This window comes from Lycorma delicatula, chromosome 1 (assembly GCF_047948215.1).
Source record: "Lycorma delicatula isolate Av1 chromosome 1, ASM4794821v1, whole genome shotgun sequence".
Lineage (NCBI taxonomy): Eukaryota > Metazoa > Arthropoda > Insecta > Hemiptera > Fulgoridae > Lycorma > Lycorma delicatula.
In genome coordinates this window covers 204,869,467-204,897,203 of record NC_134455.1, presented here as the reverse complement: position 1 = coordinate 204,897,203, position 27,737 = coordinate 204,869,467, and the positions used below count along the sequence as shown (strand labels likewise).

The 27,737-nt window shown below is 32.4% G+C and overlaps 1 protein-coding gene across 1 annotated transcript in view; it reads right to left on the bottom strand.

Annotated features, from left to right (window-relative positions):
- The window catches only part of LOC142327658 (beta-mannosidase-like), a 103,393-nt gene that overhangs the window by 13,999 nt on the left and 61,657 nt on the right, over positions 1-27,737 (bottom strand). The window contains exons 10-12 of the mRNA XM_075370883.1: positions 21,053-21,318; positions 14,783-14,930; positions 10,828-11,045 (exon numbers count right to left, since the gene is read on the bottom strand). Of these exons, the coding sequence (XP_075226998.1) occupies positions 10,828-11,045; positions 14,783-14,930; positions 21,053-21,318 (632 nt within the window). The remainder of the gene's footprint in view (positions 1-10,827; positions 11,046-14,782; positions 14,931-21,052; positions 21,319-27,737) is intronic.

Here is a 27,737-nt window from a genome sequence, read left to right as displayed (position 1 = left end):
GCTCCTGCGCGAACTAGAATGAGGTTGCGTTCCCCTTGTTAGGTGACCTAAACTGGTCGACTTATTTGGGTGTAGGTCTGAATTTCTATGCTGTGTAAAACACAATTTTGATTGGTATGAGTGTAGCACTGATTTAACTTTCAACTCGTTCGTTTTATGAGGCATTCACAGTCACTAACGGTGCTGTCAAATTTGGACAAGGCGTGGGGTCCGCGGTTTCGGTTAGTTAATTTGAGGGAATCATGTTAGGTTGGATGTGAAGATGTCCGTTTGCGGCCTACGTGAAGGCAAAATTTGATCTGTATTTTACTGATGCAAATATCTGCCGAGGCATTTACATCTGTGGCATCCCGACAGAGTCCTGGCTGATGACTGTGATATGAGATCAGTTAGAGGGTCTAAAGACGACCTCCGGTAAAGCCCCTCAGGGCTTGGAACAGAAGGGGTGATGTGGCGATCGGTAACGTCGCAAGGTGCCTTCCCCGTACGGGGTTGGGATGTTGTTCAACTTGCATGATATTTCATCCCTTCTGTAGCAAAAATAGCCGCCGGGGTACCCACCCACTCCAGCGCTACCAACTTTGGAGGTCCGGTCCGGTAATTCGGTGGAACTGACATATGTCCTGGCAGAGAGTGGATGCGCAATAACTGTACCGACTCTAGGTCCTTACACACCTAAGCTTTCAGGGTTCCCATGCACCGACATACATGGACACTTTAGCTACATGCTTGCCATCGTGGGGGGCATTGGACATCGGAAGGGTCTCCGTTACACCTGCAATCACTTCAACCCTGGCCACCACATCGCCAGCTCTAATGATGGTGTGAATCCATTTCCTAATTATTTTGAAATGTTAATATTTGCAGGTGGCCGACAAATCCAGTCCTTGCAATGACATGTAAGTAGAATTAGGGCAAAGAAAAAAAAATTAGCATTTCCGAGGAAATCACTCGGAGCCTCGTTAGCCAGCTATATGTACAGAACTAATGATATGTTTAATACTTAGTAATAAATAATAATAATAGTAATTATTATTATTAAAAAAATAGTAATAGTAATTATGTTTCTGCTAGAACTAGTTGACGGCGCAGTCGTTTCGGGAGAAGAAATCTTTGTTTTAGTAACATCCACTACCTTCTGCAGTTTATGGGCTACATCTTTTACTGGTTTCATTTTCAATTTCTCATTAATAATGAGTTCGACCATCTTGACTAATGCTGGTGCCAGTTCAGATATCGTGTTTGCTGTTTTAAAGGGGGCTGCAGCAGAAACCTGAGCATACGGAGCCGTCTTCGGCAATCTACTGGTCACAATTTTCTTCGCATCGTAGAGAACTGACCTTCTGTTCGTTAATTATTTCCTGGATAGCTACTTGTTTATAAAGCAGAAAGCTATACAATCTTGCGGAGTGGTGTCCGTGGCAATTAACGCACACAGGTGGGTCCCTGCATAGGTCATCAGGATGCAACGGCTCACCACATACATAAATTTATTTTATTGTACATCGCGCTGTTCTATGTCCAAATTTCTGGCATCCAAAACAACGCAGCGGAGTTGGGATGAAAGGATGAACATTCAATCGATGAAAACCAGCTTTTATCTTCTCTGGGCATCTGGATCGGTTGAACGTCAGGACATGTAACGTGGAGGGTACAACTTCTCCACTGCGTCGTGTGTTCAATCTTCGACATGCAACTACACCTTGTAGGTGAAGCTATTCAACAATTTCTAATTCTATGCAGTTTAGTAGATCCCTGCACACAACAACACCTTTGGAAGTATTTAAATTACTGTGCGGGGCAACTTCAATATCGATGAGTCCCATCTTCTTTGACTTGAGTAACCGTGAAGACTGAAGATCGTTGACGGTCTCAACAAATAATCCTGTCACAGTCTTTCTTGTATCATTAACAGGTCCTCCAGCAGCTTTCGTGATGGCTCAAGCTATTTAATCTTCGAAAAATCGCCTTCCTTTCTCTTTTATTACAAGATATTTAGAAATCGGTCCGCCACTTTTCGGTCGAAACTTAGTTCAATCTTTCTTTTCGTGGACTGTACACTCTTCTTTATCACTAAACTCTATGCTCTTCCTTCGCTTCGCATCTGAAGACAAATGCTCTCCAAGACGAGAGTTATTACGTGGACCCTCTGCCACGGAAGTTGAATTATGCACAAAAATTGTTTCGCTTGTTAATAGGTCCATGGTGCGGGTGGAGAGACGGTTGGTCATGCCCCAGATCATTGATACTAATTGGGTTTCCTAGTCAAACACCTCTCACAGACTTAACCCAGGCCAGGTGGGTCATGGGGACCAACATCCCAGGATTCACATGTAACAGTAAGGGCTCCGATACCCTTACTCATGGGACAATCCCTATTAACGACCGAAGTGACTGACCCATATTGGATGGGGCAAGACTTCGGCAGAGCAAGCTCACAGCAGTCCACCCTAACCGGCTCTGCAACCAGGAAGAGGGATGAGCATCTGCACTTCGCTCAGCATCAGCAAAACCAGATCAGTCATACCTCCCGCCCCTGCTGTAGACAGCGAAACCAAGAAGCACAACCGCAACCAACTTTGGATTGCCAATCCCACACTCCACAGGGTGATTCTGAGCAAGACCATTGTGCCATTGGCCAACATAAGTGAAGGTACTGAAGAACCACATCAGTTGCCCGCCTCGGATGTGTTCATAGATGTGATTGCATGGAGATGGCGTGGATTTTGTCTGGGTTAATGGGTTTATTGAGTGTGATTTGAGAAACATAAACATAACCATAACTGTTCCTTTTCTTCGCTTCACAGGCACTGCCTTTTTAAATGGTGTAACAATAACAGATTGACTTTAGCTAGGTGTATTAGCAGGTTATACAAATATGGTTGTGTGGTCAATGTGTTTCGAGATAAACCCTGGTTATATTAAGTTTAACCCTGCTGATATAAGTTTATTTAAGTAGAATTTCTTATTAGTGCCTTGTTATGTTAATATTTTGTTTTTTTTATTGTTAGTTACATATTTTATTTGGTTATTTTTGTTACTTGCATGCACTGTTTTAGTATTGTGTTTTGGTTTGCTGCATTGCCAAGTCCTTTATGGCTTATATTATTGTAGTCTTGTGACATATTTCAATTTAATATTTTTGATGTTTCCCTGTTTTAAACATCCCTGATAGGACTATAGCAAATGCGAAGGTTCTCTTTACTGTTCTATCCACTTTTTTCATATTAGAGAGGTCACTCAGCTTCCCTGTTAGTAAGGGCTTTTTACAGGGTAGTTGGGATGGCTGTAAGGGAAAATGTGGTCATCTAAATAAATTAAAAAAATATTATTATTAATAACTATTCTATTTTATTATTAGTCTTACAAATATTTTTAGTAAAATAGTATTAAATAAAGATAGTTCACTAATTCACTATTGAAAACAGGGAAACTCAAAAACCTCACAAACATACTAGAACACCAGAAAATAGTAATATTAGCATCACAAGAAATGAGAAATACCACACAAGAAAACTACGAATCACAAGGGTTCAGAATCTACCAAGGAATTCCTGGCAAAAAAGTCATGAAAAATGTTCCGCAGTTTGGAACAGGTTTCATCGTCAAAACACAATACTCAATTCAGTCATAGATTTTCAAACGTACTCAGACCTAATCACAACATTAACGATAAAATCAACAAACAAATTCTACACACTAATCAACGCACTTGCACCAACAAACATTAAAAACAGAACTAACCCTAAGGAAGTGGAAAACTTCTGGAACTTATTGGACCAGATAACTACCAAAATAAACAAAAGGCACACCAAAATTCTATTAGGGGATTTCAATGCACAGTTGGGAAAGGAAAAAAGATACCAAGATATCATTGGTAAATAATACATCATTGGTACAGAAAAGAACAAACGCAAATGGCCAAAGACTGGTAGATTACTGTAGAAATCACGACCTTTTATCTAAATTCACTAGACTACCCAGAAAAGCCAAAAGAATGAAAACCTGGAAAAGTCCCAACTGGAAACTAGGAGAGTTTCAACTCGACCATGTCTGTATGGAAAAAAATTCACACAAAGAGATCTACAATATAAAAGTGATGAGAGGTTTGGAAGTAGACTCAGATCATTACTTAATCAAAATTAAAATCAAAATGACACTACGGAGAAAATCTGCTAGGGACAAAAGATTTAAAAAGGAATATGACCAGAATAAAATTACAGGAAATGTCACATACACTGAAAAAACAGACAACTAGGGACTGAAAACAAACTAGAAGCCTTGGTGGAAAAACTAAAAGAAATAGCATCAGAAATTGCACTGCCAGATAAAAAAAGGAAACACCAGTGGTGGAACATTACCTGTGATCAAGCACTGGCAAACAGACACAAGGCTTGGTTAATCTTCCAATCAAGAAAAACAGAAGAGAACGAACAAAAACTAAGAATGCAAAGAAAACTCGCACAAAAAATAATCCGAAATCAAAAGAGAGAATATCACAAAAAATTACTAGAACAGATTGAGAAAGACTTCCATAAAAATAATACAAGACAATACTACAAAAACTTTAAACTGAAGAACACTACATTTAATGCCCCAACTCTAATGTTAAGAAATTCAGAAGGAAATCTGGTACACACTGATAAAGAAAATGCCACCATCATGAGAGAAAGCTTTAGAAAACTTCTGAATTGTGAAGAACCAAAAGAACTTCTGGAAATAAACACAAATACCCAGATTAAAACACCAAGAGAAAACATCCTTCCACCAACATTAGCAGAAGTAAAGATAGCTCTGAAGCAAATGAAAAACAACAAAGCAAGTGGAGAAAATTTCCTGACTGCAGAATTATGGAAGAACGCGTCAGAAAGAATACACAGAAATCTCCATAAAGAAATGGTAAAAATATGGCACAAAGAGGAATTTCTGGAAGAATGGAAAACCGCAATAATCTACCCTTTACATAAAAAAGGTGATAAAACCAACCCTGACAACTATAGGGGAATTTCCTTACTAGATTGCACTTACAAAATTCTATCAAGAATAATTTACAACAGAATCAAAGATTAACTGGAACAAGAACTAGGGAATACCAAGGGGGATTTAGACCATGGCGAGGCTGCCCAGAACAAATTCTAAATTTAAAATTAATTATAGGATATCATAAGCTTAGGAATAATTAACTGGTAGTGACTTTTATTGATTTCAAGAAAGCATATGATTGTGTACATCGAGAATCTCTGCTAAAAATTCTGATAAATTTAGGGCTTCACCCAAAACTAGTCAAAATCATCATCGGACTAACACTAACGGATACGAAATCCAAGGTTAAGTTCAGGGGAGAAATATCTGATCCATTCGACATCAAAACAGGACTGAGACAAGGAGATGGACTGTCACCGGTTTTATTCAACTGTGCCCTTGAATTTATAATACGGGATTGGAAAAAATTAAATAAAGATAACGTTAAAATAGGAAAAGATATCTCAGGAAATTGCCTAGGCTTTGCGGACGGTTTAGCCCTACTAGCCCAAAATATAGAAGAGGCCAGATTCCAACTGTCAACACTGGAAGAGATTGCAGGAAAAATTGGTCTAAAAATTTCATACGAAAAAACCAAAATTATGGTGAGAGACCCACTATGCATAAGCAGAGTAAAAATAAACAATAATGACATAGAACTAGTAGAAAACTAAATATTTGGGGGAAAACATCACACACAACCTCCAAGAAAATCCAAACTGGAATGAAAGAATAAATAAACTCATCAAAGCCACAATAAAAACACAAAACATCTATAACAAAAAACGCATGTCCATAAACACAAAAATAAGACATTATAACTCAGTTATCCAATCAGAAATACTTTACGGATGCGAAACCATATTTGGACCGTACCAGACAAAGTTTACCGACAAACTGGAAAATATTGAAAGACAGATTCTACGACGATGCATCGGGAAAAACATTAAAAAAGATGGGATTTAGATAATTATTCCAAACGAAGAGATTTACAAAACAATCATCCCGATAACTAATAAATTTAGAAAGAAGAGAATTTCCTTTCTAGGACATATTTTCAGAATGGAAGAGAACAGACTTATCAGACGGATAATCGAACTTTTCTGGAACAAGAAAAGCAGACCGAACTGGTTATACGAAGTACAGAAAGACATGGAGGAATTAGACATAACCCATGAAAACCTAAAAATGAAAACCGGAAACTATGAGAAATTAAAAAATAAAGAAACAAGATTCCTATCAAAACCCAAGAAAACAATAAGCCGGGTGTACTCTGAACAAGAAAGGGCAAGAAGATCTGAAACCCTTAGAAATTACTCGCAAAAAAGAAAAGCTGAAAAACCACAAATCAGCAAGAGAAGAAAGAACTTGCCAAAAAAAAAAAAAAATGATCTAAAGTGATCCATTATGGTCTTAAAAGTAAAAAAACAATAGTTTTTAAGACTAAATTTACGATCTTTAGAATAGGTCAAAACTTTCGGCTGGATTGTGTTATAAATTTTGAAGATGTATTGAACATAGTATTGAATTTTTAATAACTATGTAGTGATCAAGTACGTTGAAAAGATAAAATATTTAGGTTTAATTATTGATCAAAAATTGAACTGGATAATAATTAATAAACTAAAAATTGAGTTGTGTAAGAACATAAGAAAGTTCAACTTTCTACATTATTATTTTCTAAAGTCTATTCTAAAATTGATTTATTGCTCATTGGTCCATTCTGTGGAGGTTGTCCCAAAAATAATGCACAGTTCATTAGTATTCAAAGAAAATTTATTTGTACACCAAATTAATCCCTCATGTGCACCCATATAATCCCCATATGTATATATCCATATAACCCCCCCCCCCCCAATGTTCAATGTACACTCGCCAATAGTCGCACTTTTGGATTCCTGTCAGGAGATGATCTTTGTAAGTATTGAATTTCCTGAGTTAGGAAGCAAATAACTTTGTCAAATTGCTAACTCGGACTCAAATCAGGGCTGTATGGAAGGATAGCGAAGCATTTCCTAACCATTATATATGAAAATATCAACAAAATAACTCACAATATGTGTGCATGCATTGTCAAGAAAATTGACACACCACTGTCAATTATTTATGGGCAGTTTTCAAACTTTTTGTAGTTTTCAAAGTTTCCGTAGTAAACAGAAGTCACTCTAAGACCACTTGACACTCTGTTCGTAGCAAATAATATACTCTTAAAAGTAAGTGAAAATGATCATTTATTTCATTTTTGACTACACGTGATGACATTTTGTTGGTCTCGGTGGGTGTTGACTTTCCAAATATTATTTTATGACTTCAGTTAAGGTTCAAAATCATGTATCAATGTTCCATCAACATCAATTATTCGATTTAAGAATTGCTTGCCTTCCCCCTCATAACATGTAAGCAGTGCTTATGCAATTTTGAGAAGTGTGTTGCTTTTTGTTCCTCATTTAGTTGGTGCAGTACTTATCACGCTGTGATCTTTTTTTGCAAGTGTTTCTTAAAATGAAGTGGACTCAGTTTCTGGTATTCTGATTTCTCTCACTGACATGTGGTGGTCTTTGATCCCTCTGGGAGCAATAACAATTGCTTGTATTGTCTATATCAGTAAATGGTTGGCCAGAGCATGATTCACCTGCTGTTCTCCTTCTGCCCTTCCTAAACCTTTTATGCCAACGCTGTACGTTGCTGCGATCTACAGTATCATCACCAACACACTTTTTGTAATGACTGATAAATTATTGGCCCAGCAATTCCTCTTAAAGTTTTAATTTTATGTACACACGTTGTTCGAATTTGTTTAGTGAACCAACTTCATTTCTCCCTCATCTTCGGACTGTACTGACATTAGACAATTAGTAAACCACTAACAACTTACACAGTCTCTGACTATTCAGGCTACAAACTGCCGGTTGCCACGAGTTATTGTGTGTTTTTGTTTTTGCTCGCACACGCACAGTGCATACTTGTGGAATAATTCTTGTAAGTTACAATATGGGATTTGTTGTCACGATGGTTCTTATGAAATTAACATAACCTACTGAGTACTATCTTTTTACCATTCAAAAAAAGATTATTTGTTTATTAGTTAATAAGCAGCACTTACAGCATACTTCTCTTTATTTTTCTTTATTTTTTCAACTTAATACGAGGGTTATTTTTTTTCAAGGTCCGATCGGTCGCGAAATAAAAACCCGCGCAAAAATCGGATGAACCTTTGCGCATATGTGTTACGCAGCGGCTTTAGTATGGTCTTCAATCACGCCGCGTCACATCGTTAAGTTCTGAAAACGTAGAGAGCACGTAAACATGTCTATAACAATAGCATCTCCCGCCAAGCGTGAAGTGCGTGCGGTAATTAGATTTCTTCAGGCTGAGGGGTGTAATGCAGCTGAAATTCATCGACGAATAAGTAATGTGTACGGTGAAACTTAATGAGTGACAGCAAAGTGCGACAATGATGCAGGACGTACAGATGTTCATGATGCAGGCGGTCAGGGAAGGAACGAGTGTCAACCGATGATTTCGTTGAGCGAGATCACTGCAGTCCATGAGCCGTCACTGCAGCCTCATACTACGTGACTCTTCAACGTCTACGAAGGGCAATTCAGAATAAGCGGAGAGGAATGTTGTCATCAGGTATTGTCTTTCTCCATGACAATGCTCGGCCGCACACTGCAGCTGTAACAAAGAAGCTCCTGCAGCGTTTTCGTTGGGAAGTGTTTGATCACCCACCATGCAGCCCGGACTTGGTTCCATCCGATTTTCACTTCTTTGCTCACAACATTTCTTTGAAACGCTAGGTAGGAGGACAACATTTTGGCACAGACATCGAGCCGCAGACCAGCGTAGAAACATGGCTGAAAACACAGACGGCTCCGTTTTATGACGATGTTATTGGAAAGTAGATACCACGCTACGACAAATGTCTAAATCGGGGTGGCGACTATGTAGAGAAATAGCGTAACTATGTAAGTACTTGTTACAAATAACAATTTTTTTATTTTCACTTTGGTTTTAATTTCGTGACCGATCGGACCTTGAAAAAAAATAACCCTCGTATATTACCTCTTACGCGTTTATTTATTAATAAATTTAAAAAGTTTTTTTATTAGAAACGGAAATGATGATAATGGCAAGTTCAGTATAAGATCAAATTGAAGGTCAGGAAATTATCCTTTACCTAAACCCACAAGTGAAGTGTTTTAAAGTAATTTTTGTTAGTTTACTCCAAGATCTACAAGTTGTTAGATTATTAAGGAAAGATAAGACAATGAGTAAATATTTCTGCATTGTAAAAATAGTGGTTAATTAAGGTGTGGTGTTACAATCTTTTTTCACTTTCAAGTGTGAATTGAGGTTTTTTCTTTTTGTTTGTCTAAAGTAATGTAACTAAACTGTAAAAAATGTAATTTTTTCAAAATAATAAATAAGTGAATTCAAATACAATCTTATAAGCTGTGAGTAACGCTGGCTAATTACAAAACCATAATCTTCATTATTAATTAATTCTGTATATTTTTACTTCTTTATACAATACTAATTGTAAATATAATTCTTTGTACTGGTAATTTCATGGAATAAATAAATAAATTAAAGAATATGAAACAGTGATGTACATAAAACAATATACTGAAATTTGTTTTACACATTTAAACTCCTTCATCCTTCAGCATGAGACAGAACTATTTGTGAACAAGATTATTGTTATCATACTATTAGGTATTCTTATTTGACAACTATTTTAACAACTATTTTTTAACAACTGAGCATTGTACATTGATTTAATCAATGATTACATTGATGTCAGTTTAGTAATCATTAACATTATATGCTGTTCAATCATTATAATGCTGTTCAAATGTAAGAAAATAGTAAAACAATTAAACCAAGAAAAGTTTAATGTGGACATAGTGAATGATTGGAAACTTCAGATAATAAATTATATCATGTTGTTATGAACAAATATATTTTGTAAGTACAAAAAAGTGAAATTTGACTGAGACAAGAAAAAGACAAAAATTCTTTTATCTCATGATTCTCAGTACAAGAAATAAAAATATACATTTACATTTTGTTATTTAAATAGTGATGTTGTTATCCTTGTTTTTAATAAAAATTAGAAGTGAAGTGGTAAGAAGGAAAACTTACATGGGAAGATACTTCAAGAATACATACAATATATACTGGAGTGGGTATTAAGAGGCCTAGTTTTATTCAATGATACTCCACCCATTAAGAAAGAAGTTCCTGAGTTGGTCTTCAGGCAGTAAATAACAAGGATGCACACTGGTCCTTCAGATCTTGGTATTCTCATGTAGATAACTAAGTAGGGTCAGATCTGCATCCACAGAACCAACAATATGAAGGGACAAGTATAAGGAGAAGGGGTGGGTGGTAAAAAAAAAATGGTCAAAACATTGATTAATTTGGCCAGACCCAATAGTATATAAAGCAGATAATTTAGGACTTAGGATGTAACATACACATGAAGAGAAACATAAAAAATAGAAAAGTGCATCAAAATTCTTAAGCAATGGTAGATTTTTAACCTCTTGTCCATGAAAATAATGTTCTTGTTAAAATACTTAAATAAACATGTGATAAATAAATTATAATAAATAAAAATAAAACGGTCAAGCAAGGACTAAAATTAAAATAAACAAAATTCCTCAATTCTTAAGAACAATTAAATTAGAATTTGTAGAACAACAAATAACTTTATAAAAAATAATTTTAAAATAGTTAATATTAAGTTCACTTATTTATCAAAGAAAAGTATTTAAGAGAAAATATATGGCTACTTACCACTTTAATTGCTTCTGTAACATTAGTAGAAACTGGAGATTCAGAATTCCAGAAATAAACATGAGTGTAAAGAGTGAGTTTTAAAGGTGGCCCAGTTCGTTTATCTGACACTATACTTACTGCTAAATTTTCTACATCTGTTATCCATGGTGAAACAAGTACTTGAGCAAAAAACTCTTTTGCAAAATTGTGAAGCATTTTCCATTTACCTCCGTATTCTATAAAATAAAGTTTACTTGTTATAACTGAGAAAGGTTATTTCTTTAACAGAGACTATTTCAGTCTTTGGCAAAATGAAACGTAAATTGTTATATTACAGTTTTATAATTATACCAAAAATTATTTAAATACTCTTTTTATTTTAAATTTAGCATCCTGGAACAACTGTAAGGTATTACTTCAGAAGATGAATGAGGATGATATGTATGAATGTAAAGGAAGTGTAGTCTTGTACAGTCTCAGGTCAGCCATTCCTGAGGTGTGTGTGGTTAATTGAAACACAACCAACAAAGAACATCTGTATCCATCATCTAGTATTCAAAACCATATAAAAATAACTGCCTTTGCTAGGATTTGAAATAATTTAAATACTACTGATATTTTCATAGCTACTGAAATCATAAGTTCAAACCTAACATTTTAAGCTCAATTTGAGCTATATAAATTAATATAAAAGCCAAAAGTTTAAATAACTTTAAAATCTTCTTTTAAAAAATTTTTACATCTATAAATGAGTAGGAAAGGTGTTAATATTAGGTAATAGGTGGTAAACAGTTCTGCATTAAAAAACACTGTAGCCTATTAAAGGTGATTGTAGTAAAGACAAACCTTAAAAAACTTGAATTTGACGCTGAATTTTGTGTTTTACAAAGGATATCTTAAAAACTACTGGAGTTTAAGTTCTAGAACCCATTTTATCCTATTTCCCAGCTCAAATTACATATGATATCACCAACTTTACTCCTTAATTTAGGTCCCAAAAATTACAGTAGAGCTTCTTTTTATTAAAACAGCTGAAATCTGGGCGAAATCTTTCTTGCTAGCCTTAACTTGAAAACAAAGCGTGCAGACCTATGTTTGTATGAACTTTTTTCATTACTTTCACCAGTAGAATATGTCCAAAAAGTTTCTCCGTTTCCTCATGAGACACTCTGGGTGTCCCATGAAGAATTGAAGTATATATATTATATAATCCAAATCCAATGTCACCAAGATGTGTTCCCCTCCAATCTGAGTAACTTTTTTTAGGTCATTTTTTGCATTGTGCATAGTTTATGAGAAAATCACCTGGGGGTGATTAAAATGAAATACCCATTTATTAAAAAAAAAGATAAAAAAAAAATTATAAATGAATATATATATAATTGTTTCTTATTCTCCTAACTGAAAATACATAGTTTAATTTTACAGCTTCAGAAATGTTAGTTCTACAAGACACTTCAACTAAACAATTCTGATTATTAGTAGGCAAATCTTAGACACTATTACAAAACATATGTAGAATAAAAGTAAAATAAAATTTTGAAAAAATATATCAATTACAGTAACTACTAAAAATAAAATTTAAGTAGTTCTTCATTTATGATTGAACTTAATCCAACCGTAGTTAAACATACAAAGTAGTTTAATTTTATGCTGAAATACTCTCCTTACCGAACAAGTTTTTATAAATAATCATTAATTGTGTTAATTTTATTTTTAAACTACATTATTGTTATTTTTTGGTTTATTAATGCAAAATAGGAACTTGAGTAATTTAGTTAAGCAGGCAGTCTAGTATGAATAAGTTAAACAAAAAGATGTAAGCATGAGAATACAATAATAATTATTACCTGTACACATTTGTAAATAAGGAAACTTTTTAACATAAATTTAATTTACAAGCACCTTTCTGTATGGAAAGTCAATAGTTTTGATTGATTTGGTTTAATTTAACTAAATTGTTTACACACAAATGTTTTTTAATTTGAAGCACTTTCTTTCATGATAATTCATCAAAGTGCTTCAACTGCTTTATTGGTTATTATTATTATTACTGCTATTTATTGTTAGCAGGTGGTGTTAATTAAGTTATAATTAAATGATTAAAAAATTGGAAAAGATTATAGAAAATTGCAATATATGAAAAACACTAATTATTAATTAAACCAAATACAACAAAACACGTGTTTTTAATTCATTTGTTAAAACAAAAGAAATTAAACAAAAGCATAGTCCATTTCAGTTCTCCATGAAATTAATGCTCAGTTCAATATTCAAGATTTAGATAAATTGAAAAATAAGAAGGTGATGCAAAGTATGATAAGAGCCACATTACATATTACAGTTTTAAAAATATTACTTAAAAATTCCTTTGAACATCCTGTAAATAATGGGAAATTACAGAATTCTGATATGAGAACTGTGATCCTTTCATTCTGCTACTTGATTTAGAAAAAAATAATTATCTACAAATTGCAGTGTGATTTTATTTTGAAGATATGCAGTTACTTTTCTTCATGGTTTGGCCCCCATCTGAGATTTCCCAATCCTCCACTCACTACCATCACCTACAATTCAACCACTCTCCGACACGTTCTTTATTATTTTTTTTATTAAGCCCTGATGTAAATCCTTCAATTTGAAATTTCAGTTTATAAAGCATTTTTTCAATTGTAACATAATTTTTTTTATTTTTGTTCATCTGTCATAGTTATTCATAAAAAAGCATCAATTTTGATACATTATAATTCCAGACTACTGAACGAATATTCAAACAACAAAGCTTAAAATGACGATTAACTCAAAATGGTTCTTTGTTCAAAAAACTGAAAACCTTGAAAATAAAAAAATGACCAATATATAACAATGATATTTGGAAGTTTAGATCAAAAATCACATGAAAAAATTGGCTGCATTTCTTGAAGTCTCCGTTTGCCCCTGCGAATGTTTACAAAAAGAAAAGTACAATTGCAATACACCATTAATTATAACAAAATCATTATACAAAAAATATTTAATTGATTTTTATGAAATTAGGTGTTTTTCACGTAAAACATGAAATTTTCATGTACTATTATAAAAGAATGTATGAAAATTTGCATTCATATATTGTGTTAATAAATCAAGCAATCTGCAAGGCAACTTAAATAACTGAACAGTCCCATTAGTTCCTGAAATGCTTTGAATATGGGAGAATAATGTATATTTATTCTGTTTATTATTTTAACATGATAAAAGGATATTTATATTTTCAAATATCATTGAGCCAACAATGGAAATTTTTCATATTAATTAAAAAAGGAAAATTTCAGTGTTGTTATATTAGGGCCATCAATCACTGTGTGATAGTACTGTCACTGAAACCTGTCTTGAAACTGCCACTGAAACATGTACACAATTTTAGAGATGCTGAATTCTGCCTTTTTCAACTGTTCATTTTCAAGTTCAGCTATTCTCAATTTTTCTCAACAACCCCCTATAGTGATCTTAGTTAAAATCCCAGTGTTAATGCATTTTTCTTAATCAGGGATGGACGCCCCTTGATACTCCTTCAAATCCAATACTGCACTGAAAAATCCCAGTAACAGGTCAATATTAGACTATTTTTTTGTTGAACATTTTATAATAAATATTACTGCTTTTTATGTGATAATATTGTACAGATTATAGAACTTACATAAGCAATAAATATTTAAGGATTTCTTAAGATTTCCTCCCTTAATGATACATTTCTACTTTTTGCTGAAACTGTTTTAACAAAAGAACATGAATCAAAACTTCTTTCATAAAAATATTAGGTCTCTAAAAATTGCATGCATCTGTATTGTAAAATAAAAGTTACAAATTAAATACTTGTGTTTGACAAAAGTTTATGTGCAATTGTAAATACTGGTAATATTTTCTAACAGAAACTATTAGTATGATTGTAAAGTGGATAATAATTTATAAAAGAAAATGGTTTTTAAAGTATTACCGATAGATGACCAAGAAGGTGCCTGCCATACATCATTTAACTGCCAATAGAGAGCGCCCATGGTGTTGCCATTACCGTTTTCCTCTATTAAATCTCTGTTTCGCCTGTATGTCTCTGTCTTTGCCTTAATTGACATTGCTTGGTTTATCTGAAAATTTAGTTGAAGTTATATCAGTTTATATTGAAGTGCAAACATTATTCTTGTGTATCAGTAATGCACAAGTGAATTTATAAATTCTTTGTAACTGGTACAGCAGGCAAAAAGAGACAAGAACTTGAGATGTAGAAAGAGTAGCAATCAAATTATTTTGAAGTTGAGGAATATTTCCTTAAGCATGCTAGAAATCTTCAGCTTGCTCAATGTCAGTTGAGGATTCTGATTTTTTGGTGTAAGATTTGCTACTCTGTGAATATAGTAAGAATTTTTATCACTTTACTGATTTAATATGTTTTGGGGTTTTTTTTTACTGTAGACGACTACACTTAAAATTTCGAAAGATATTTGAAACAACAGAAAAATTTTTGAGGACTGTAAATATGTATTTATTGGTTTAACTTCAATTTTATTGATGTTTTGAAATTTTTTTGATGTTTTGAAATTTTGTGGAAATTTAAAATCTTGTACTGTATCTTGAGTATTGGAGTATGCTACACTATTTGCACAACAAACCTCATTAGTATTGCTATGTTGTGCTACTCTGTGTTTTTTCCTGTAATTATGCACTGTAATATTGCAGGGACAGTGGTATGTTTATTAACAACCTCTGTTATTTTTTTGTAAAATTTTACTTGTAGTAGATCATGGAAAAAATGTTGGCTATTAGTGTAATGGGGCTTTTGAACTAGGCTGATGTTAGGAATCATAGTTCCCACAAGGACTGTATTTTTAGCTATCTTTTTACCTTCTTCGTTAAAATATGTGGGTAAAAGGATGCCTGAAGTCATAGTACCAAAATTGGTATGTATAATGTAGTATGTAGTTTCTATTAGTTTCAACACTTTTACATTACAATATGATCCATAAGTAATCATTAATATTTTCAAAACAAATTTCTATCCTATATTGTGCAAATTATTTCATTCAAAATTGATGATCTTTTTTTGTAATTTTCAATAAATTAATTGTGATAAATAAGAACTGTAAAACTGGAATACAATTAAGTTATTTAATATTAACCTATGATTATTAGTCTGGTTTCTAAATAAATTTGGTGGAGAAATTTAGTTTCATAACCATTTCCTCAAAGATATCAGCCTTGCTCTCATCAGTGCCTTATTTGATGAACTGCTATTAATTAACTATTCTAGTATTTCTTTAATCTTTCTTAGATTATAAAAAAAATATTTGTTTTGTTTATTCAGATTATTTGTCATATCAACATTTTGATTTACAATATTAAAAATAAGTGGTTATGAGAATCATAAATGTGATTCCTTGGTTGAGTGCATATTGAAAGAAAATAAGTATTCTCAATGTGATTTCACAAAAAAGTTTAATATTTCAAAAAACTAAGTCTCCATATTTATGTTTCATTTATATGCCATAAGGATCTTTCAAAACAGAAAGGCAACAGTAGCTGGAAATCTGAGTTGAGAACCCCAGTCAAAGAATAAACAAACAGAATGAAGAGTGACCAAAAAAACATACAGAGTACAATCATCATTATCATATCAAGATGACTTTGTACCTTTGGCCCACAGGACGTAGGCCCCCCAAAAAGCAAAAGTTGTACATGTAATAACTAAGAAAAGGCTGATTTGTTCTAAGGAAGTTGAAGAGGCTTTTGGGAATGATTAAAATAAGGTAACTATGACTATCATTGTCTTAATATTTTCTGGAAGCTAGTAGTATAGGGTTCTCAGTTTTTACTTCCTTTACTTCGTACAAGGAAGTGATAGTGAAAAATTTTGATTTTCAGATTTCAATGGCAATATCCATTTTGACCATCACTGAATCCATTTTGACAGTTTTGGCATGATATCTGTGTGTACATACATATGTATCTCACATAACTCAAATAATTATTAGCCATAGGATGTTGAAATTTTGGATTTAGGACTGTCTAATTGTGCACCTCCCCTTTTGATTTCAATCGACTGGATGAAAAGTATCCAAAAAAGCCCAAAATCCAAAAAAACTTGGATTTTGGACTTTTTCTTAACTGCAGTAATAAGCACTCATTGAGAGATTTTCAACAATATATCATAAGTGGTAGTTATTTCCATTGGTTCTAGAGTTATAGCCAAATAAAATTTTAATAATGAAATATTTGGATCTTACAAGGAGAAGGCACATTAATGCAAGTTCGACTTCATTACCTTTTTTTGGTAACTTAAATATATTGATTTATTAATTATTATTAACCTCTGATTGTAAAAAAAGTTTACAATATATAATAAAAAATATGAAAAAATATCAGAAGTTACTAATAAAATAAAATTTTATGTACTTTTCATTTTAAAAAATGTGTACATGTAATTTAATAGGCATACAAGGAAGTCATGTGTTATCCACATCAGCTTTTTGTTTTTAGGTTCAGAGAAAAATGAGTGAAAGTATATAATGAGTGAAGAAATTCTTCCAATTATTAGATGAATAAGACAGAAAAGTGCTATTTTCTCTCCTTTTTTTTCAGGTTGTGTTTTCTGATAAATCCATATTCTCAGTAGGTTAAGAGAATGGATCAATATACTGAACAAAAGATGAGGGTTTAAATCACAACAGGCAGTGAAACATACAATCTTCATAATGATGTTTGAACTGCATCTTCAAAACAAAGTGAAAGACTGTAATTTGTAGAAGGGTGTGTGAGTCAGGACCAGATGCTATTGAAACCAACCTTTTCTACAAATAAATAATGGGTTCCCTCTTGGGAACTTTATTTTTATACAAGATGGGGTTCTTCTCTCAAAGCAAGATCAGAATAATTTATCTTAAAGAAAATTAGAGAAGAATCAGTGTCCTTCTCTTTAGTAATAGCTGGCTGTAAATCATATTGAGAGTCTTTGGGGAATTGTTAAGAAAAATCTCAAGACAATCACCACTAAGACAGGCCTCATAGCTGAAATTAGTCAAATAGAGCATAGAGATGAAGAAAGATTTGTGAAACACTCACATATAACATGCAAAACTATTTACAAATGAACGTAAAGAATAAAAGTTATCTTACTGAATATTAAAAGTTATCAACATTGTGTCAATAAAAGAGTTTTGTAGGTAAAGTGTTCCATCATTTGAACTTATTCTTTAAGTCTAATAATTTTCATATCTATTTTTACCTCAACAGTATAAATGACTAGTTTTTTCATAATAATTGCTGGAAATGTGCTTGACCTGTTCCTACATAAGTCTCAGAATGTTTCCTTTATTTCAGTTGCTATCTTCTTGAATGGTCCAGTAAGCACTTTTTCATTTGACAACAAAGAAAAATCCAAAGGGTTAAAGTTAACAATTGATGAAGTTAAAGTCTGTGAAGTACCCCGATCCCTCTGTAAATAGACAATTCCCTAATCTCTGTCTTTACTTTATCTTTTCTGGTTTCCTTATCATTCATCTGTTCTTGTCAGGATAGATACCATGGAATTATGATGGCTATTATATGAAGTAATAGCTTGGCTATCAGTGAAGTAATGGTGGCATATTCTAGTTACTGGTGTAGCAGCTGCTTCCTTAATAATGGTCAGTGGGATGTATCTGTCAATGGAACCTAATGAAATTTACTGTTCTAATTTAATTTATCTGTCCTAATGAAATTTACAATATGCATCTGTTCCACATTCTTGTTGCAGGAACAGTTTTATTTATTAGCAAAAAATGGAACTTTTTATTCTAAGCGGGCAATGAATTGTATGAAGTCCTCCTGGTGACATGTAGTTGTAATCTTTTCAATTAAAAATATCGATAGACTGTTTTCTTTTTCATAAAATTTTAGACAAAACAGCTGAATGTAAGTGTCTTGTGGATCACATGAACATTTTCTAAATTTATATACATAATATGTATGTATAAAAATTTAGTAATATATAGAGTATATTAATTAATATATAGAGTACAAAAATTTATATATAATATATATATATATTTAATAAATGAAATATAATCTACCAAAACACAGTAAATAGATAAGTTAAACTTACCATATTAAATCCAAGAATCAATTTTTGCAGGATCCCCCACATGTTCAGTTATTACTAAATTCTACAATTATATTATTTTTTGTAAAACTTATTTTTTTATAACATTTCTATATATATGTTATTTTATAACATATATTTACTGTGTTTTGGTGATTTATATCTCATTTAATATTAAATTTTATTAGCACAGTGGTCAATATATTAATGAATTTTTTGAATTTAAAAAAAAAATAAAAAATATTATATATATATTTACTCATTCCAATACTAGACAGCAAAATTTACATATACGCTCATTATATTACTCACAATGTGAAAAATAATTTCAAATAAAATTACAAAAAATTAAAAAACTGTTTTAATGTGATATAGAACTTAATACCAACTGAAGATGCGGGATACCGCAAAAACTAGTTACAAGAAATTAATAATACCTTATTAATTTTAATAATTAAAGTTAAACTTAGCAGTTTAACTTATCTAATTACAGTGTTTTGGTGATTTCTATTTCATATAATATTATATATATTATCTGGCTAGCATGGACAGAACTGATCTTGAAGAATGAAAGTTAAGAAACTTTCAAAACTATTGATCCTGATCAAAGATTTTGAAATACAGATAATGAAGTACAAAAACATTAAATTCTCCAGAATAAAACAATTTTAGATAAGAAGTCTGAGATATTAGGAGATACTGTAGCTTTTAGGAGCTAGCTAGAATGAGGGAGGGATTAAACAGGTTGTTACTGTAACAATTTTAAAAGTGGGTCAGGAAAGGTTAGTTTGTTTAAGCTTAAAAGTATATATATCATAATATGATTAAAAATTTAGTAATAAATAAGTCTACTCTGTGTTATCAGTAAAGATAGATTTTGTCATATGACAAGAATAAAAAATCTTTTAATGACTTGTTTGACCAGTTTGCTAATAAATTTAATTTCATATTAATTTTCATGTTATTTTCAATGATATGAAACTAGTGGCTGGAGATTCAATGCTCAGATTGAAAAAAGAATATTCGTATAATGAAATCAAACACTTACATGACATGACCAATGATAACAAGATTCTATTAAATGTTTGCATTTGCATGGACATGAAAATTGGAAATACAATTTTTTTCAGGTAGGAATATCCATCTTGAAACATGAAAAATCCAGGCAATAAATTTATCAACCAGATTTATTATATGAACATGTAGATATGAACTGTGCAACTGGAATGAAAAGTGTAAAGCTAGAAAGAAAGTCAGAAATGTGCATTGAAAATCTTCTAATGCTTATCCATCCGTATAGTAGGTTGAAATTATTGGCTGATAAAAGAAGAATGCAAAGAGTAGATCCCAAGTACTCCAAAATTTACAATCTAACGAAAAGAATAAGAAGCTGTAAAGGGTTCTTGGTAGGAATTCAAAGAAAATATTTTAGAAATAGATGATGATAAAATTATTAAAAATGTTTGCTAAGAGGAAAATGAAAAGTTATGTTTTAATCATGCAAAAAGCCATTCAAACAAGGAAGAGTACAAAGGGAAAGTGATTGAGAGTAACAACAAGGTTGATGCAAAATAGAGAGAATTAACTTGAAAAAACAGGTATTTTAGAAAGTGAAAAGCAGAAATGAAAGCAAGAAATATGAAAGAACTGGTGTACGCAAACTAGACAAGATTTAGGGGAGCATTGAAATTTTGTAGCAGTTGAGGGGGAAGACTGCAACTATGGAGTATTTATGACAAAGCTAAATATCCAGTGGTGAAGAGAGGGTAGAGGAAAACAGTTTTTGTGAGTTCTTCTACAATTCATTGCAGAAGAATCTGGTGTGGAGGATTTTGGGAAACACTGAAGGAGAAATAAAGTAATTGAAATGATAGTAAGAGGTGGGAGAGCACATAAAAAAAAAAAAAACATTAAATTAACTATATATATATATTATTATTATTATTATTATATTAACTACATCAAAAGTTATTTCTTACCTAATAAAAGCTGATAGAGAAATCATTATTAAAATAATAATGATGAAGCAAATAAAGAAAATTTTTAATTAGTTTTATACCAGCAATAGAACTAAAGTAGGTACGTAGTAAAAACAGTGGAAATAAAGATATCTTAATATTCAGTTTAATAATATACCTGTGAATAATATATGTATGTCTGAATATCCTTGTTTTCAGGGTTGTTCATATTCATACTTATTTCAGATGTCATTTGTTGGTATCCACTTGCATGATGTTGACGTTTTTTAAAAAATGCTGATGTCAGTGACATATTTTCCAGTGTTGTTGCTTCCAATAATGTACTAAATGATGGCATTGACTGTATACCATATTCTGATATGAATCTTGCTGGTTCTGTTGAAGTTGCTTTCCAGTTATCAGCATAGTATGTGTACTCATGAACTTAAACATTTAAAAAAAAATCATTAATAGAAATATGATTATTTTTATGTAAAAAATGATTGTTGATTATGTTATCACTAACATAATTAAAAACATTAAAAATTTAAACTATCTTCAGAAAAAATAAAGATAGCTTAAAGCTAAAGCTGCTCCACAGCATCTTTAGATTAAACAGTAAAAATAAATTAACTATAATCTGTTTCACAAAAGCATGCAGCAAACCAAAACATAACAGAATGAGGATTTTGGTAGAGAGTGGGTGAACAAAGAGTTCATCCACAAGTTTGAACAAATTTAAGAATAAAAGTAAATCACTAATTCAGATGATGCTCCAGGATTGTATACCTACAATAATTTATTTATATAGCAACTTATGCCCACTTACAGTTACTGGTAGATGATGAATCTTTGTAGTGTGTGAAAAATGGCCCGCCTGACCAGGAATCAAACCTAGAACGTCTAGATAAAAGACTGAGATACTACCATTCCGCCACAATAATCAGCATTAAAAATTCAACACATTTTAAAACGTGTTGAGTCTGACTGTAGTTATTAACACTAACTCTGACTACAGTTTCAGGGTTATCTTGTTTTAAGGTTATATATTTGATGCTGATTATCTTTATTTTCTGAGCTGCTTAAGGATTTTCCTGAAGAATCATTCATTGTTAAAAACTGATTGGAACAAAAACACAAAGTAAATTAAAATTAATGACAATAACATGAATAAAACTGTTATAAAAATGAACTATAAAACTGTTTTGTACTGTATGAAGTAACAGAATAATATATACTGAAATACTCTTTCACTGAACTGAATAATGGTGTGAAGCATTACAAGTGATGTTATTATTATAAAACATCAGTAACAAAGACTCAATAAAATTTTTAATTGATTATTATCGGCATGCTTTGGCATCAGACAAGTGATAGCTTACAGTACATTATTATATCCACAAAACAATAATTGTACTTATGGGTGGGAGTGACAGAATGATTCAGCCTAACTACTGAGATGCAATTCATACATGCTGAAATTCATATTTATGTCTGCTGCACCATTTTGTGACACAAGGATTACACCTTTAAATTTAGCGTTTAAAAATCTATGATCTAACAAAATTGAAAAATATAATATTTATAAACACATCTGATTGTTTTTATAAAACACCATATTTAATGAATAAATATATAATCTGGAATAAGTATACTGTACAACTAAATACTGAAGGGTTTCTTAATCACTTAAAGGAGACTACTAGCAACAGTGGCAACTGTAACTCTGATAAAAGTGTCATATAGTTTTAAAACGTCTTCTTGAAAGCACCATTTTATGTGATGTGAAAATAAATCATTTTAAATTTAAAAAAAACTGTCATCACATTTCACCATTTTGTTGAATGAATCAATAATAATTATTAGATTAGGTTTGAATTTGTTTAAATTGTAGAAGAAAAGTAAACATAATCATCTGAAATTTTCTTCTGAAAATTAAAAAAAAATATACCAGAAAGATGCTGTTACAAGTATAATTCATTGACTTACATTTATTTAAAACTAATTCCATTTTAACTAGTGACTCAGGGAAGTGGTATTTTTAGATGCTCTTTGTATATTTAAAAATAAGTTATTGTGGTGATGACTTCAAGATAATTTTAAGTTGGTAGTTTTACCCACATTTGCTTTAAAATACGTAGGTGAATGAAAACTTATAAATTAATACAATCAATCATTCTAGTCTTTTTTATGTTGCCATTATATTCTTTACAAGTTTTAAGCATCTTAATGATTCAAGTTTTTTTTAACTTCGTTTATACAAATTCAATTATATTGAATATTCATTCTAGAAATTTATAAGATTCTAGAATAAATACACAGTCAGTTAAAAAAAAATACATTAATTAATAACTGAAAAAAATTAAAATCTCTATTTTTAAAGAAATTATTATTATATTATTACTATTATAAAACTCACTCTATCTGAATGGTACAAACTTTTACTAGATTAGAAATATTTCTTAAAAAAATATAAATCAGTATAAAAATATAACAACAAATTTCTTAAAAATAAACAAGCAACAAAATAAAAAATTAAAAAAAGGAAAAGTGAGAAGTTATTTCCTGTTGTTTTTTTCAGTGATTCAAATATATGATTTTGTCACCAAACCTGCTGAAATATGGATGAAATCAATTTTCACTGAAACCTTAAATTCAATTTTCAATTTGATGAATTCAATTTTCTCTATGACACCTTTACTCTATATACCAAAGGGACCAGCTGTGCACTGGACTTCATTCCTCTCAAAGAGAAAACTTTGACTAGTGGCTCTTGTAACACAGGTGCTTTACAAGCATCACACCCTCAAAAGGTTGGCACAGGTAGATGAGTGCAAAGTAACAAATTAATATATCCTTTTCTGTTTGCAATTTTTTTTTTTGTCTTCAGTCATTTGACTGGTTTGATGCAGCTCTCCAAGATTCCCTATCTAGTGCTAGTCGTTCCATTTCAGTATACCCTCTACATCCTACATCCCTAACAACTTGTTTTACATATTCCAAATGTGGCCTGCCTATACAATTTTTTCCTTCTACCTGTCCTTCCAATATTAAAGCGACTATTCCAGGATGCCTTAGTATGTGGCCTATAAGTCTGTCTCTACTTTTAACTATATTTTTCCAAATGCTTCTTTCTTCATCTATTTGCCGCAATACCTCTTCATTTGTCACTTTATCCACCCATCTGATTTTTAACATTCTCCTATAGCACCACATTTCAAAAGCATCTTTTCTTCTCAGATACTCCGATTGTCCAAGTTTCACTTCCATATAAAGCGACACTCCAAATATATACTTTCAAAAATCTTTTCCTGACATTTAAATTAATTTTTGATGTAAACAAATTATATTTCTTACTGAAGGCTCGTTTCGCTTGTGCTATTCGGCATTTTATATCGCTCCGGCTTCGTCCATCTTTAGTAATTCTACTTCCCAAATAACAAAATTCTTCTACCTCCAAAATCTTTTCTCCTCCTATTTTCACATTCAGTGGTCCATCTTTGTTATTTCTACTACATTTCATTACTTTTGTTTTGTTCTTGTTTATTTTCATGCGATAGTTCTTGCGTAGGACTTCATCTATGCTGTTCATTGTTTCTTCTAAATCCTTTTTACTCTCGGCTAGAATTACTATATCATCAGCAAATCGTAGCATCTTTATCTTTTCACCTTGTACTGTTACTCCGAATCTAAATTGTTTTTTAACATCATTAACTGCTAGTTCCATGTAAAGATTAAAAAGTAACGGAGATAGGGAACATCCTTGTCGGACTCCCTTTCTTATTACGGCTTCTTTCTTATGTTCTTCAATTGTTACTGTTGCTGTTTGGTTCCTGTACATGTTAGCAATTGTTCTTCTATCTCTGTATTTGAACCCTAATTTTTTTAAAATGCTGAACATTTTATTCCAGTCTACGTTATCGAATGCCTTTTCTAGGTCTATAAACGCCAAGTATGTTGGTTTGTTTTTCGTTAATCTTCCTTCTACTATTAATCTGAGGCCTAAAATTGCTTCCCTTGTCCCTATACTTTTCCTGAAACCAAATTGGTCTTCTCCTAACACTTCTTCCACTCTCCTCTCAATTTTTCTGTATAGAATTCTAGTTAAGATTTTTGATGCATGACTAGTTAAACTAATTGTTCTGTATTCTTCACATTTATCTGTCCCTGCTTTCTTTGATATCATGACTATAACACTTTTTTTGAAGTCTGACAGAACTTCCCCTTTTTCATAAATATTACACACCAGTTTGTATAATCTATCAATCGCTTCCTCACATGCACTGCGCAGTAATTCTACAGGTATTCCGTCTATTCCAGGAGCCTTTCTGCCATTTAAATCTTTTAATGCTCTCTTAAATTCAGATCTCAGTATTGTTTCTCCCATTTCACCCTCCTCAACTTCCTCTTCTTCCTCTATAACACCATTTTCTAATTCATTTCCTCCGTATAACTCTTCAATATATTCCACCCATCTATCGACTTTACCTTTCGTATTATATATTGGTGTACCATCTTTGTTTAAAACATTATTAAATTTTAATTTATGTACCCCAAAATTTTCCTTAACTTTCCTGTATGCTCCGTCTATTTTACCAATGTTCATTTCTCTTTCCTCTTCTGAACACTTTTCTTTAATCCACTCTTCTTTCGCCAGTTTGCACTTCCTGTTTATAGCATTTCTTAATTGCTGATAGTTCCTTTTACTTTCTTCATCACTAGCATTCTTATATTTTCTACGTTCATCCATCAGCTGCAATATATCGTCTGAAACCCAAGGTTTTCTACCAGTTCTCTTTATTCCGCCTAAGTTTGCTTCTGCTGATTTAAGAATTTCCTTTTTAACATTCTCCCATTCTTGTTCTACATTTTCTACCTTATCTTTTTTACTCAGACCTCTTGCGATGTCCTCCTCAAAAATCTTCTTTACCTCCTCTTCCTCAAGCTTCTCTAAATTCCACCGATTCATCTGATACCTTTTCTTCAGGTTTTGAAACCCCAATCTACATTTCATTATCATCAAATTATGGTCGCTATCAATGTCTGCTCCAGGGTAAGTTTTGCAGTCAACGAGTTGATTTCTAAATCTTTGTTTAACCATGATATAATCTATCTGATACCTTGCAGTATCGCCTGGCTTTTTCCAACTGTATATTCTTCTATTATGATTTTTAAATTGGGTGTTGGCAATTACTAAATTATACTTCGTGCAAAACTCTATAAGTCGGTCCCCTCTTTCATTCCTTTTGCCCAGCCCGTATTCACCCATTATATTTCCTTCCTTGCCTTTTCCAATGCTTGCATTCCAATCTCCAACTATTATTAAATTTTCATCTCCTTTTATGTGTTTAATTGCTTCATCAATCTCTTCGTATACACACTCTACCTCATCATCATCATGGGCACTTGTAGGCAATCGTTAACAATCGTTGTCGGTTTAGGTTTTGATTTTATCCTTATTACAATGATTCTATCGCTATGCGTTTTGAAATACTCTACTCTCTTCCCTATCTTCTTGTTCATTATGAGACCTACTCCTGCCTGCCCATTATTTGAAGCTGAGTTAATTATTCTAAAATCACCTGACCAAAAGTCGCCTTCCTCCTCCCACCGAACCTCACTAATTCCTACTACATCCACATTTATCCTATCCATTTCCCTTTTTAAATTTTCTAGCCTACCAACCCATTTTTAAACTTCTAACATTACACGCTCCGACTCGTAGAATGTTATTTTTTAATTTTCTGGTGACCCCTTCCTTAGTAGTCCCCACCCGGAAATCTGAACGGGGGACTAGTTTACCTCCGGAATATTTTACCAAGGAAGGCGCCTCCATCATTGCTATATGAAAATGCAGAGAGCCACATTTTCTTGGAAAAAAAGCAGCTGTAGTTTTCCATTGCTTTCAGCTGCACAGTACTCAGAGGACTGAGTGATGTTGATATGGCCGTTTAAGTCATTCTGACTCACGCCCCTAACAACTACTGAAACAGCTGCTGCTCTCTTTCAGGAATATTTCCTTATTCTAGCTCTCAACAGATACCTCTCCATTATGGTTGCACTTTCGGTCCAGCTACTCTGTATCCCTGAGCACTCAAGCCCCCTCACCAACGGCAAGGTCTCATGATTCATAGAGGAGGTCTGTTTGCAAAACAATGCAATTCACAATGCTTCATCTGAGAATAGGAAAGAATAGATGAACTTTATTTACATCTCAGCTAGCTTTGTTAAGTAGTTTCAGAGACTGCTGCCAGGACCATTATCTGTTGTATTATGGATGTGGGCTGGTGTTTGAAAGACCTTTCTATTTATAATCTTTTCAATGAGTGTGAGTGATGTAAATTATGTTTGAACAATTCTAGACTTGGATGCAGTATTCCCACTCCATTTGAGCCAGTATCATCCATTGTTAGCTGCAAAATAACCTCCATGATATTGAAGATGTCATCTCCAAGGCCTTAGGCACTCTGTCATCAGATGTGAAGGAGGATGGAATAAAAATATGGTCTTGGGGAAAACATAGGCGATAGATATTATTGAAGTTTTCTAAGTTTCTGATGAATTACTTTAAAGATGAGTTTTTACATTCATTTTTGATAAAGTTAAAGTTTCTTTAGAAATGGATTGTACATTTTCAAGAGGCAAGTACCCGTGACATCTTGTGTTATTTTTGCAGTTTTAATATTCTATGACAAGTCTGTTTTCTGGATGATCTTACAAGACTAGTTGTCTGGCTTGGTTGCTATTTTCAAGCAGGGTGGGAACATTTTTGTTTGAGACAAGGACTAATGACTCAGTAATAAATATTCTTTACTAATGTGGTCAAGAAAAAAAGAGTAATTACAGGAATGTCATATCAACTT